The sequence below is a fragment of the Schistocerca cancellata genome, chromosome 10, assembly GCF_023864275.1.
Source record: "Schistocerca cancellata isolate TAMUIC-IGC-003103 chromosome 10, iqSchCanc2.1, whole genome shotgun sequence".
NCBI lineage: Eukaryota > Metazoa > Arthropoda > Insecta > Orthoptera > Acrididae > Schistocerca > Schistocerca cancellata.
In genome coordinates, this window is record NC_064635.1 from 2609762 (window position 1) to 2625509 (window position 15748).

General features: G+C 44.0%; 1 protein-coding gene across 1 annotated transcript in view; it reads left to right on the forward strand.

Annotated features, from left to right (window-relative positions):
- The window catches only part of LOC126106695 (UDP-glucosyltransferase 2-like), a gene marked incomplete at its 5' end in the record, with an annotated part of 73122 nt that extends 64159 nt beyond the window's left edge, over positions 1-8963 (forward strand). Inside the window, one exon of the mRNA XM_049913075.1 lies at positions 6056-8963. Coding sequence (XP_049769032.1) covers positions 6056-6338 — 283 coding nt within the window. The remainder of the gene's footprint in view (positions 1-6055) is intronic.
- Between the last annotated feature and the right edge of the window lie 6785 nt (positions 8964-15748).

Below are 15748 nucleotides of genomic sequence, written 5' to 3' on the forward strand. Positions count from 1 at the left end.
AATCTAATTCCAGTACACAGTTTTCCAACTCGAGTGCAGCAACATAGCAGGACACTGGTCGATGACATTTTTACAGACAGTGCTCAGGCTAAAACATTGTGTACCCAATTACTAATGGACTATCTGGTCATGATGCACAGAAATAAACAGAATGCCACCTTACAACCCAGAGTCAGATCCAAAAATCATGAATACGACATTTTGTAATGATGTGGAATGTATCTTTAATGATGTGGAATGTATCTTTACACGATATAATAATTTTTTTTTTACTGTTAAATGCTTCATATCTAAAAATTCATCATCATTTAATCATACAGTAAAGCTGCATGCCCTCGGGAAAAATGACGGCTGTAGTTTCCCCTTGCTTTCGGCCGTTCGCAGTACCACATCAGCAAGGCCGTTTTTGTTAGTGTTACAAGGCCAGATCAGTCAATCATCCAGACTGTTGCCCCTGCAACTACTGAAAAGGCTGCTGGCCCTCTTCAGGAACCACACGTTTGTCTGGCCTCTCAACAGATACCCCTCTGTTGTGGTTCCACCTACGGTACGGCTATCTGTATCGTTGAGGCACGCAAGCCTCTCCACCAACGGCAAGGTCCATGGTTCATGGAACTGCAAAAAGGTGGGAATTTAAGGAGATGGGACCTGGATAAACTGAAAGAACCAGAGGTTGTACAGAGTTTCAGGGAGAGCATAAGGGAACAATTGACGGGAATGGGGGAAAGAAATACAGTAGAAGAAGAATGGGTAGCTTTGAGAGATGGAATAGTGAAGGCAGCAGGGGATCAAGTAGGTAAAAAGACGAGGGCTAGTAGAAATCCATGGGTAACAGAAGAGATACTGAATTTAATTGATGAAAGCAGAAAATACAAAAATTCAGTAAATGAAGCAGGCAAGAAGGAATACAAACTCTCAAAAATGAGATCGACAGGAAGTGCAAAATAGCTAAGCAGTGATTTCTAGAGGACAAATACGATACTGCGTGAAGAGTTCGGCAGAGCACAAGGCCCCGGGAGTAGACAACATTCCATTAGAACTACTGATAGCCTTGGGAGAGCCAGTCCTGACAAAACTCTACCATCTGGTGAGCAAGATGTGTGAGACAGGCGAAATACCCTCAGACTTCAAGAAGAATATAATAATCCCAATCCCAAAGAAAGCAGGTGTTGACAGATGTGAAAATTACCGAACTATCAGTTTAATAAGTCACAGCTGCAAAATACTAACACGAATTCTTTACAGACGAATGGAAAAACTGGTAGAAGCCGAGCTCGGGGAAGATCAGTTTGGATTCCGTAGAAATGTTGGAACACGTGAGGCAATGCTGACCCTATGACTTATCTTAGAAGAAAGATTAAGGAAAGGCAAACCTACGTTTCTAGCATTTGTAGACTTAGAGAAAGCTTTTGACAATGTTGACTGGAATACTGTCTTTCAAATTCTGAAGATGTCGGGGGTAAAATACAGGGAGCGAAAGGCTATTTACCATTTGTACAGAAACCAGATGGCAGTTATAAAAGTTGAGGGATATCAAAGGGAAGCAGTGGTTGGGAAGGGAGTGAGACAGGGATGTAGCCTCTCCCCGATGGTATTCAATCTGTATATTGAGCAAGCGGTAAAGGAAACAAAAGAAAAATTTGGAGTAGGTATTAAAATCCATGGAGAAGAAATAAAAACTTTGAGGTTCGCCGATGACATTGTAATTCTGTCAGAGACAGTAAAGGACTTGGATGACCAGTTGAATGGAATGGACAGTGTCTTGAAAGGAGGATATAAGATGAACATAAACAAAAGCAAAACGAGGATAATGAACTGTAGTCGAATTAAATTGGGTGATGCTGAGGGAATTAGATTAGGAAATAACACACTTAAAGTAGTAAAGGAGTTTCGCTATTTGGGGAGCAAAATAACTGATGATGGTCGAAGTAGAGAGGATATAAAATGTAGACTTGCAATGGCAAGGAAAGCGTTTCTGAAGAAAAGAAATTTGTTAACATCGAGTATAGATTTAAGTGTCAGGAAGTCGTTTCTGAAAGTATTTGTATGGAGTGTAGCCATGCAAGGAAATGAAACATGGACGATAAACAGTTTAGACAAGAAGAGAATAGAAGCTTTCGAAATGTGGTGCTACAGAAGAATGCTGAAGATTAGATGGGTAGATCACATAACTAATGAGGAGGCATTGAATAGAACTGGGGAGAAGAGGAGTTTGTGGCACAACTTGACAAGAAGAAGGGACCGGTTGGTAGGACATGTTCTGAGGCATCAAGGTATCACCAATGTAGTACTGGAGGGCAGTGTGGAGGGTAAAAATCGTAGAGGGAGACAAAGAGATGAATAAACTAAGCAGATTCAGAAGGATGTAGGCTGCAGTAGGTACTGGGAGATAAAGAAGCTTGCACAGGATAGAGTAGCATGGAGAGCTGCATCAAACCAGTCTCAGGACTGAAGACCACAACAACAACAACATCTAAAAATTCATCTACTGAGTAGAAGGAGACGTCATTTAGAAATTCTTTTAATTAGATTTTAAAGTCTGATTCGCTACCTGTCATTCTTTTAATGTGATTTGGTAAATGACCAAAAGCTTTTGTGGCAGCATAATTCACGCATTTCTGTGCCAAAGTCAGATGTAACCCAGAATAGAGAAGATCGTCGTTTCTTCTTGTGTCGCAGCTATGCACTTTTCCATTATTTTTTGAATTGGGATGAATTAGTAATAGCAAATTTCATAAGTGAACATATGTATTGGGAAGGTACTGTGAATATCGCTAGTTCCTTAAATAAATGTCTACAAGGTGATCTTGGTTAGGCTCCGGCTATTATTTTGATTACACGCTTTTGTGTAATGGATATTTCTTCTCTTAATGATGAATTATACCACAATATGATGCCATATGAAAGCAGTGAATGAAAATCGGCATAGCAAGATAATTTCACCAAAATTTGCAATAACTCAAATGTTTCAGCATATCATCAATGTGTTTCTTCCAATTCAATTTCTCGACAATCCACATACCCAGGAATTTTTTGAATATTGTGTCTTAGCGACGGACTTCTGTTCAAAGTTTATATCTGTTATTGGTACTATGCCATTTACTAAACGGAACTGGCCTGTTAATGAAAACAGGGTGTAATGCTTTAAGTTGAAGCTAAAAGAGGTGATATGGGATGAGTTACATGTAGAAAGAGATGCTAATGTCAAATTCAGTTTATTCCATGATACATTTGTAGGAATATTTGAAGGCTGCTTTCCTAAAAATTATACAAAAGATCTATTAGAAAACTAGTAAGCCATGGATAACTGAGGGCATTAAAATCTCCTGTAAGAGGAAAAGAGAAATTTATCTAAAGGCCAGAGAAGTCAATATCTGACATTACTTGCATACTACAAAAAATACTACAGTGTTTTAAGGAAAGTCATTAAAATGTCCAGGCATAAGCATGCCCTGATAGAAATAAATGGTACAGATAAGACGATAAAACTATAAGGACATTGTCAAACAGGAGACAGGAAAGCCAATTAGTGTAAAAGATTCCATAACAATTAACCTAAATGACTGTGTTTGACTGATAATTCACAAGTTGCAAATACTTTTAAAGATTATTTTTTAACGCAGCAACAAATATAGGATAAAATGGCTCAGTTGAAGAAGTAAGAGGATATATTAAACATGTGATTCCACAAAACTTTAAGCTACTAGAAGTACCACCAACAACTCTCACTGGAATTAATACAGTTATAAAAATTCTAAAAAACAAAAGCTCTTGTGCATTGACGGTATTTCAAACATATTTCTGAAAAATTGTTCCAACGTAATAAGTAACGTCCTTAGTGATATAATTATATAATGGATTACTGACACAAGGATTTTTTCCAAAATGGTTCAGATGGCTCTGAGCACTATAGGACTTAACATCTGTGGTCATCAGTCCCCTAGAGCTTAGAACTACTTAAACCTAACTAACCTAAGGACATCACACACATCCATGCCCGAGGCAGGATTCGAACCTGCGACCGTAGCGGTCACGTGGTTCCAGACTGAAGCGCCTAGAACTGCACGACCACACCGGCCGGCTGATTTTTTTCCAGCTAGGTTAAAATACGTTGCTCAACTAAGGAGGCTGTTTATATATTCACTCGTCAGATAGGCCTAGTAAAAGCCAAGCTTCGCCTGTTGGTATTTTTGTGACCTCTCCAAGGCCTTCGATTGTGTAGACTGCAATACTCTCTTTAAAAAAACTCACGTTTTATGAGATTGATGGCTTTAAACACAGCTGGTATGAATCATACTTGTTGAACAGAATGCAAAAGGCTGTAATGAATAATTCAGACACAGTCGGAAAGGTACAAAATTTTAATGATTGGGGATTAAAAAATCGCAGAGGAAACCCCATACGATTAAATTTTGGGTCCATTCCTATTCCTTATATATGTCAATGATCTTCCACTTAACATTCCACAAGCAAAACAGGTACTTTTTGCAGACGATACCGGTATTATAATAAATCCTATTACAGAGAAATAAACGGAAGAGTTAGCAAAAGATATTTTCCAAAGAATTATTAAGTGGTTCTCTAAAAATGGACTAGCCCTAAATTTTGTAAAAAACTTAGCTCTTTCAGTTGTGTACAACAAATAGTTTATTAAGAATTGATGTAATACTTGATCAGCAGTTAATAAATAGGTTAAAATGCTGCAAATTTTTGGGTTACATATTGATAACAACTTGAACTGGAAGAAGCATAATACCTAGCTTCTCAAACAATTAAATTAAGCTACTTTTGCTCTTAGTGTAATTGCTAATCTTGTAAACAAACGTATCAACCTCCTGACATATTTTGTATATTTCCACTCAACAGTGTCGTAAGGAGTGATTTCATAAAGTAACTCATCACTTAGAAAGAAAGTATTGATTCCACAAAAGAGAGCAATTAGAATAATGTGGTATTCACACACAGACGTCATGTAGACACCTCTTCGAGGAGATAGGCATTTTAACTGCGCCATCACAGTACACATTATTGCTAATGAAACTCGTCATAAATAATCCATCATAATTTTTACATGCCTCTAACATTAGAGGGAAAAGCTACCTTAATTACCCATTGTTAAAGCTGTCAGTGGCTCAGAAAGGTGTTCAATGTCCAACAATAAAAATTTTTGATCATTTACCCATAGCATAAAATGTCTGGCAGCTAACGAAGCAAATTTTAAATTTAATTTAAAATCATTTCTCCTGGACAAATCGTTCTATTTCATTGAAGAATTTCTACTTAAAAAACAGGTAGCCAGTGAAAAAAATATAAAAAAACCCTATGTTTAAGCGTAGTTTCACGAGTAGAAATAAAATGATGATGTATTCATTAACGTTAACACTAATCGTGTATAGATATCCTGTAATCTGACTCGTTCCATATAATTTCGATAAAATAATCTTTCAAGTGATATATGGAACGTGTAACTAACTCCATTTTGGCTCTATAAGCGCCGACCTAATGTTCCTCTGCAGAGTAGTCATGGCCCCTAGCCAATTACAACTGTTTCAATATCTGTACTCCACATGGAATAAACGCTTGCCAGAATGAATTTTCACTCTGAAGTGGAATCTGCTCTGATTTGAAACTTCCTGACACATCAGAACTGTGTGCCTGACCGGGACTCAGAACGTGGGAGATGAGGCACTGTTGGAAGCAAAATGGAGAGAGCAGGTCGCGAGTCTTGCTCAGATGGCTCTTTCAGGGGAGCACTTACCTGCAAGAGGAAAGGTGCCCAGGTTCGAGTCCTGGTCAAGCACACAATAAAATTTTAATCTGCCAGTTAAGTTCCAGTATGAACCCTTTGTCAGGATGACCAGTCTGGCTCCAGTTTTCATTTGTACACGTTTCCTGCTCCACTGTCTTCTGCTAACCTGGAAGGGATACCTACCTGGAGTCTGCATTCACTTAGACGCTATTTCAACAAACCCAAGTGACTGCCATTTTCCATCTAGACTTCTCGGTGAATTTGGCAGCATTTCACTATTTGTGAGACACGACATTTTTTTTACAGGTACCGGGAGGCTGCTTACCGTCAGTCAGTGCTGATCCGGGACCAGCCGACACCCCCACTGGAGAAGGCCGTCTTCTGGACGGAGTACCTGCTGCGCCACAGGGGCGACACGAGGCACCTGCAGTCCGCTGCCAGGGACATGGCCTGGTGGCAGCTCTACTGCCTGGACCTCGCCCTGCTCGTGCTGGGCCTCCCTGTCCTCCTGTGGGTCGCTCTCTCCAGGCTCTGCCACTTGCTGCTCCACTCCAGGCACGCACTGGCCAAAAAGCTCAAGGCTCACTAGCTCCGTCTCAGCTGGTGTTTTGTCCAATGACAGCTTTCCTATTTAGACCTCACACTGGGTCACCATGCCTTGCATTGGGTCGCTCTCTCCAAGGTCTGCCACCTGTTGCTGCTCTCCAGGCACACTCTGGTCAGAAAGCTCAGGCTCCTCAACTTTGTCCAGTTGTCAGCTCTATTGCCTTGACCTCATCTTGTTGACAATGGACCTCCTTGTGCTGCTCTGGATCGGTCTTTCTATGGTCTGATACCTGCTCTTATATTCCAGGCACATGCTGTCCCAAAATCTAAAGCTCACTAGCTTCATCCCAGCTACAGCCCTTACCTGGTGGCAGATGTCCCACTTGGGCCGCGCCCTACTGACACTGATCTCCCTGTTGTTGTGGGTCGCTCTCTATGTCTGCCATCTGCTGCTACACTCCAGGCACACACTGACCAAACAGATCAAGGCTCACTAGCTTTGAGATAACTAGCGTTTCATTCGTCGGAAGCTCTACTATTTGGACCTCATTCAGCTTCTACTGGGTCCCATTGTTCTGCTGTGTGTCACTCTCTTCAACGTCTGACACCCGATACACCCAAGATATACCCCAGCCAAAAATTCTAGGTTCACTATCTTCATCATAGCTAGGGGTCTGGCCTACTGGAGAGCTCCATTGCGTAGATCTCACCCTAGTCACACTGGCCCTCGCTGAGCTCTGTAGTCTGCAGTCTCAAAAGCCTGCTACCTGAAGCTACTCTCCACATACACTGTGTCCATAAAGCTCAGGGTTCGCTAGCTCTGTTTTTGCTAGGGTTCTTGCCAATTTACATAGTGGCTCGACCTCACTCTACTCTCAGTGAGCCTCCTTGACCTACTGTGGACCACTCTGTCCAAAGTCTAACGCCAGCTGGTACTTTCCAGGCGCACCCTGACCAAAAACCTCAAATCTCACTAACTTAATCACACCTACTGTCCTTGACCCAAACATCATTTTTTGAGTCATGAGTCTTATGACTGGTTTTATGGGGACCACCACGAATTCCTCTCCTGTGCCAATCTCTTCATCTCAAAGTAGCGCTTGCAACTGTCTTCCTCAATAATTTGCTAGATATATTCCAATATCTATCTTCTTCTACAGCTTTTACCCTTCACAGCTACCTCTACTAACATGGAAGTTCTTCCCTGTTGTCTTAACAGATGCCCTTATACTTTTCAGTGTTTTCCTTCCCTCTCCCATTCTGCACAGAACCTTCTCATTCCTTACCGTACCAGTCCGCCTAATTTTCAACATTAGTCTGTAGCACCACATCACAAATGCCTCGAATCTGTTCTGTTCCGTTTTTCCGACAGTTCATATTTCAGTCCCATGCAATGCCGTATGTTTCTTCTGTATGTTATTCTTGTCGGCAATTTCGATGCATGAGCTGTTGAGCTGATTGTGCGACAATTCTCGCTCTTGTTAGCTCTTGCAGTTTTCAGAATTGTGTGGAATGATATTTTTACGAAAGTCATATGTTATATCGCCAGAATCATACATTCTACAGACAAACGTGTATAGTCGTTTCATTGTCACTTCCCTCAATGATTTTAGATGGTGGAATGCTATTTATCCCTTGTTCTTTATTTGATCTTAAGTGCTCCAAAGCTCTTTTAAATTCTGATTCTAATACTGGATCCCCTATTTCTTCTAAATCGACTGCTGCGTCTTCTTCTATCACATCGGACAAATCTTCGGCTAATAGAGGCCTTCAGTGTACTCTTTCCATCTATTCGCTCTCTCCTCTGCATTTAACAGTGGAATTCTCTTTGAACTCTTAATGTTGCCACCCTTGCTTTTAATTTCACCGAAGGTTATTTTGACCTTCCTTTAAGCTGAGTCAGTCCTCCCGACAAACATGTCTATTTCGATGTCTTCACATTTTTCATGTAGCCATTCCGTTTTAGCTTCCGTGCAGTTCCTATTTATTTCATTCCTGAGCGACTTTTATTTCTGTGTTCCTGAATTTCCCAGAACATTTTTTTCTCTTTCTTTCATCGATCAACTGAAGTATTTCTTTTGATAGCCATGGTTTCTTCGCAGTTAACTTCTTTGTGCATATGTTTCCAACGTCCGTGATTGCTCTTGTTAGAGATGTCCATTCCTCTTTAACTGCACTGCCTACTGAGCTATTCGTTATTGCTGAATATATAGCCTTAGAGAAATTCAAGCGTATCTCGTCATTCCTTACTACTTCCGTATCCCACTTCTTTGCGAACTGATTCTTCCTGACTAATCTCTTAAAATTCAGCCTACTCATGATCACTACTGCATTCTGATCTGAGTTCGTATCTGCTCCTGGGTGCGCCTCGCAATCCAGTACCTGATTTCAGAATATCCGTGTGACCATGATGTAATCTAACTGAAATCTTCCCGTATTACCTAGCCTTTTCCAAGTATAGCTCCTCCTCTTGTGATTCTTGAGGAGAGTATTCGCTATTACTAGCTGAAATATATTGCAAAACTCAGCTAGTCTTTCTCCTGTCTCATTCCTAGGACCAAACCCATATCCTCCCGTAACCCTTTCTTCTACACCTTCCTCCATGACTATTAGATTTTCGTCTTCCTTTAAGTACTGCATTACAATATCCTCGTACACTTTCTCCCCCCCCCCCTCTCTCTCTCTCTCTCTCTCTCTCTCTCTCTCTCTCTCTCTCTCTCTCTCTCTCTCTCGTCATTTTCAGCTTGCGACATCGGCATGTATCCTGAACTATCGTTGTCAGTGTTCGTCTGCTGCCGATTCTGATGAGATCAACCCTACCGTGAACTGTTCACAGTAACACCCTCTCTGCCCTACCTTCTTATTCGTAATGCATCTTACTCCAGTTGTACCATTTCCTGCTGCTATTGGTATTACCCTATACTCAACTGGCCAGGAATCCTTGCCTCTTTCCGTTTCACTTCACTGACCCCCATATATCTAAACTGAGCCTTTGCATTTCCCTTTTCAGATTTTCTAGTTTCCCCACCACGTTGAAGCTTCTGACATTCCATGGCCGACTCGTAGAACGTTAACCTTTCGGTCGTTGTTCTGTCTTTTCCTTACGGTCACCTCCTGTTGGCAGTCCACTCCCAGAGATCCGAATGACGACTCCGCCGCCTGAATACGTTGGTCCTCCATTTTCACTGGAGCTGCTCTCTCCAAGGATCGTTACCTGCTGCTACACGCTCTCCAAAAAGTTCAGTGGCGTGATCTGCACTCTCCAAGGACTCTAACAATGTTCCACTCTAGGGACATCGTGCACTTTCTGTCTATAAAGTTCAAGACTCGACAGACTTGTAATTACATAGCTTCTGCAGCACTGAACAGAACATGTACAAAGCATCGATGTTGTTGAAAATAACTTTTTTGCCTCGATTTAATCGAGAATAAGAATAAAAAAATGAAAGTATTTATTTATTGTTATTTTATGTATCGTTGTATTGCACGTTTCGAAGTATGTACTTTATCTGCAATAAAGACTGCATGTACAATCTAGATCTGTGTAACACAAACTGGGCAGTTCTACACACACAAGTTCTTGCTGGAGTCAAAAATCCAGAAGATCTCTTCAAGAAATAGTCATTACCCTCAAAGGTAAGATGTTCCTGTGTTTGTTTCGTATTTGTGTGCTACTGAGTGATCTCGAAAACCAGAATAAATTAATAACTGGTTCCCTTTAACAACCTCCTCCTCCTCCACCACCCCACCACCCACATAAAATGGGATAATGCAATTTCTGAATAGGTCACAAAAACCTGAGTCTCGTTTCAAATAGGTACCACACTCATAAAATTGTAGCTGGTAGTGACTTTAATATACCGTCGATATGTTGGTGAAAATGCATGTCTACAGTCGGTGGTAGGCATAAAATGTCGTCTCGAAATACTACATTATTTTATCGTTTGCACATATACGTTATAGATTAAAACAGTTCGTGGGAGTTTTTTATAGTAAAATGGGAAGGTACTTACAGATTAGAGTCTAATTCATCATTTGCAAACCATACAGCATTGTCTCATACGGAAAACTGCTCGAAGGCTTGCTGTTTGTCTTGTGGTCACTCTGTTTTCGAAATTAAACGTCTCCGTGTGGCGCCTGCGACATGCACACATCGACAACGTCGGCCCTCTGCCTCCTTCTGAAGGTTTTCGGTCGTCGACCGATTCGTGGGCTGGGCGGAGGCAGCCCCGCTGTCTGATGTCACACCTGACTCTGTTTGTCAGGGCCGCCAACCTGAGTCCTGCCTTTTGCCAATGCGAGTTGTGCGGCTCCACGGCCCCGCTTGTCACCCACAAAGCAGCGGACTTGCCGAACGCCGGCAGCGCAGCCGCACCCTTAAGGTGGCCGTCGCGTGCCACGGTGTTTCCTGGCCAGAGGCGCCACCGTCCAGCCTCCTCGGCAGAGCCACTCACCGGCATTCTGTACAGCGAACGGCTCGTTCTGGCAGGTCAGCTCGTAGAGCAACCTGACCACTCCAGCTGAACACGTACACTCACACCCACAAAAGCCACACACCCCACCACGAACCTTCGTTTGAAAAAACTCGCTAACTGAATATGTGATGCTTCACGATGACTCGGTTCGCGCGTCTCTCCAGCCTCCCTGCTTGGGCCCTCACAAAATCCTTAGCCGAGGACAGAACACTATGGACATACAGTTAAATAACAGACGCCAAACTGCCTCAGTGAACAGGGCGAAACCGGCCTGGACATTAGCCGATGCGACGCTCCTGCCACGAACTACTCGGGCGGTATAGACAGTGCCTTTTTACATGGTACAGTGTGCGAAATGTGCAACGACATCACGCCCCCGCGTGGCACTTCTCTCTGTGACGCCTCTCTCTCTATCCCTTCACCCCTACCCCCACCCCTCCTCATCTACAGTATTTACGTATCTGGGATGAACTCTCCGCTGAGACACGACACAGCACAGCCTTCGTCTTCCAGGTACTGGACACCTCCCAGCTGCCGGCGGACGCAACATCACGGCCAGAATCTCGGGTGACGGTGTACTCTCCGTTATCGTCGCACTACACCCGCCTCAGCCACGAACCTCCTCGCTCTCGCGCAGGAAGACCCCTTCGCCTCCTACGTGGCTACAGGACTTCGTGGTGTCCACCTTCTCCTCCACACTCTGCGCTACCGGCGAGGGCGACGGGGTGAGGGGGTTGGGCACTTCTGTGGCGACTATCGAATACTTAAACAGCGCCTTTGGTTTTAACTTCTTTTGTTTTTGTGCACTGGCTAATTCGCATACTGTATTCTCGGGTTTCGATATTTGCGAATAAAACTTGTGTTCAGTAGGGTATTGCGTTGGTGCTACTATTCCCTCATCTACTGCAAAAGACCCTTATTTAAGATTTTCCTGACAACTTTTCATAGTTTTGGAAGACTCCAAAATCATACCAAATTTTACATATTTTTCCAAAGAGCGTATCTTCAACAAAAAAATTAACAACTGACTGGATCATACTATAAGTTCTTAATTTATTGCGCAAAATATGGTCTAGTCAATCGTAATTTTAAGCTTGCGGGTACCATTTTGGAGCGTTTGTACTGTCACTTGCAGCCACTTTCAACTCAAAAGTATTCTGGGAGTACCTGCAACAAATTAAAAACTTTTAAGAAATATTTCATGGGCTTGCCGGCTTCCTATAAAAGTGTCATAATGTAGTCTTGAGACGTTGTGGCGACTTAACCGTCGGTTGCCTCAACAGACTCTGTGGTCACGGGAGCAGAGCTCCACTCCTGTACTATCTTTGCCCAGCAGTTCTCTTTGGACAACAGCTGCACCCTCCTGTGTATCGCGGCACTCTTAGCAAAGAGTACCTCATCCGCACCTGCCGCCTACGTAATTCCACTAACTGCAGCCTCTCCGCACTGGTGACCCCGCGACGAATGCCAGCACCTGCTGTGGCTAGCTCAGCATACTGTCTCTCAACGCCTACCCGCCAATAATGGAGCCGTGACACAATTACAGTTCTGGTGAAATCTGAGTGACCTTCGTAATGTTTTGTATAGCGTTCCAAATCAGCAGGCATATTCTACATTTTCTGTGAAACGCGAAAATACGCTTTTCTAAGCCGTGCTGTTGGTGGCAACAATGATCCTTCCATACATGAACAACGTGTACTGACTGCCGACTCTGTGGGTGATTTCGGAAACGACTGTAGCCCATTTTACTACCAACAAAAAACTGTTCATCGGATGTCGCAGACACAGTACCGGGCCATCCGACTTTATTGTGCCAACCACACTGTTAAGTTTTTCGCGACAACATGCCGGGCCACGCGACATCACTCTCGTGGTATTTTCTTCCGCGCCGCTTTTGGACTGGGGGAGCTTGTTCTCCATTGCACTCCAATCTTCCGTGCCACCACAGCCAAGCAAAAGTATCTGTGGGACTTTTATTCGATCTGAACCCTACCATAAATTACCACCGATTTACCCAGAACAACTGGCAAGTCGTTTGCTATCATCGAGTGTGTTCTGCATAACTACAGCATTCTCGACGACACACTGCTGAGTCGTACAGGTGAGCACGCCGACATCGTCAGCAACATCATTCAGACACCTCCAATTGTGGATAAATCTGACACGGCGAAGGCAGCGTTGCCTCAGCAGTTAGTCGGGACACCGGAGCAACAATTACGACTAGGCACCGTGACGTCTTCTCAGTTGTAAAGAAGCCTAAGTAAGTTAAGCAATTCAACCCTCACTCTAGACCATCCACTGTGGACACCGCACTCACCAAGTTACCGCCACAGATACAGGTGACCATGATCTCTGCATGAGAATGAAACTTATGTCTGGCTGACAGGCTTTTAACTGTGTTACAAAACTGACAGTACATGGATTTCTCCAAATAGAGTTACCACCTCCAGCCCGCCAGGGATCACGCCACGACGTATGGCCGCAGGCAGCCAAGCCACACCGAGTGTACACGAATGCTGCCAAGGATGGCATCACCCGTGAGAACAGTGATCTTCAGCCAGTCTAAACAAATATGTCCCAGACCGTCAACGATATTCTGCACTTGGGCAGGCAGACACCACCACGCATGCCTTGGTGACAAAATGTGCAACTCTGCAGCACCTTGTTATAACTCAAACGTGAAAAGTCATCCACAATAGTTGCCCCGAATCACTGCTCTATTACAAATCACCTACATACGTGATGTGTTGCCCAAAGTAGTTTCGATCGGCTTACATGCGACGGTGACATACTCTACGTGCAAGATAGTTCAAACGAAAAATAATTTCTCGTCGACATAGTGTCAGAAGTGAGTACCACACGCCGTTAGGAACCACTGATGGAGCGGAAAATGGCGACCATTCTATTTGGTGCCGAAAACGATTCCTCTACTGCAATTTATGGAACTCCCTCTCGAGCTGTGGGCGCTGGGTTGAAGGACATGTTCCCATGGCAAAAATGGTTCAAATGGCTCTGAGCACTGTGGGCGGTCTTGCGGTTCCAGACTGTAGCGCCTAGAACCGCTCGGCCACTCCGGCCGGCTCCCATGGCAGTTATTAGTTGCCGACGTCAGAGAGCAGATTTCCTCTGACACTTCCATCATTCTCCCGGCCTGGCACATGGAACTCACCTACACCACTGCAGTGGAGAAGCCCCGACCGGTGTCATCAGCACGCCACAACCTCTTTCGATGGATACCAACACGCAGCCATCTCACCCCATTGTTTACACGTCAGACGAGTTTAACGCCGTGTATTCCTACCTGCGACACCTCGCTCGAGAGCAATCGCACCATTACGTCACCATCGTGAATGAGACAGCGACGCTGTGGCCGAGCGGTTCTAGGCGCTTCAGTCCGTAACCGCAGGTTCGAATCCTGCCTCGGGCATGAATATGTGTGATGTCCTTAGGTTAGTTAGGTTTAAGTAGTTCTAAGTTCTAGGGGACTGATGACCTCAGATGTTAAGTCCCATAGCGCTTAGAGCCATTTGAACCTTTTTTTTTCTTTGAGTCAGCAAGTGACAAGACACCAGAAGCAGAAGCAGAAACACAGTCATCATCAAAGCAGCCTGCAAGACCTGAACCATTACCAACACATGTCGGCACTGTGAACGCATGCTCACCGTATGTGACTCCCCCACCTCTCATGGCTTAAGTGCAATTTTACAACAAAGTACTATCTGATATGGAATTGTACATAAGATTAATACCAAGCCAGGCTCCCAGGTTTGTCAAAAAGTGAGACGACTTCATGCAGCCATATCGGCTATAAACAGACTATTAAAAGGTGGTATCTTCAGACAGTTCAATAGTCCCTGGGCCTCAACCAGCCATCTTATCCCTAAAAAAGAATGCCACATATAGATTGTGTGGCGATTACCAGGCTCTCAACGCCGGTACATTTGCAGGTTATTCTAGGCTTCACCCATACCTTAGAGGGGGTCACTGTTCAGTGTTTTAGACTGTAGAAAGGTTTACTCGCAGGTCGCTACGGACAAGGACGGCATAGGTCAAGACAGTGATCATCAATCAATTTGGACTTTACGATTTCCTTCACGTGCCCTACAGCCTTGTAAAATGTGACGTAGACTTGGTAGAGGTTCGTGGACAACATGGTCGATGATAGCTTAGACTTTTCCACTTCCCCTCACGAACAAGAGGAGAATCTCAAACTCGTTTTCGAAACACTGAAACATTTTGCCGTCATGATCAACGATGAAATTTGTCAGCTGCAGAGAGCTAAGTTGCCGTTCTTGGTCATTGTGTTAGCAGTGACGGCAAGCGAGACCTTATACGGATTCTGCAGGTGCAGCGAGCATTTGGTGAGGTTCGAGGCAGTCTCTCTCAGACTACGGCATAGGCTCAGCCCCTCTGTCCAGCACTTCTGACACGAGCGGCTCGGCAGTCGGAGTGGTGGCTCAGCAGGCGACAGCAAGCGTACTCCGACTCCGAGAAACTGAAGAGTCTCAGTGCGGGTGGTCGTCGTACGAGAGAGAACTGCTCGCAGAGTTTGTAGCAGAACACTTGCCATCTATATCGATCATCATCTGTTGGCGGACTCCAGCTGCAACACATCGAAAGACTGGTGCCAATGGTGTTTTAGAAGTCGAGATTATGTTTCACTATTTACAACTCGTGTCCAACATCTCCACAGTGCAGACAACGTTGTTGCAGACTGTTTCTCCCAGATCGGTGCACTCTCGGTAGACACTCATCAGCTGGCCGAGATGTAACTAAAGAACACGAAATTACTCGACCTTCTACGCGACACCACAGCGGTGCAAGTTTTGTGTCACGTGTTGCAGAATCGCCTTAAGACCTCTCATTCCACTAATCGTGCGGATGACTATTTTCGACCACTACAGGGCCTGTCACACCTGGGTACTCTCCTGACAACTAAACTATTCACGATCCATTTCGTATGGCTGAACATCAAACA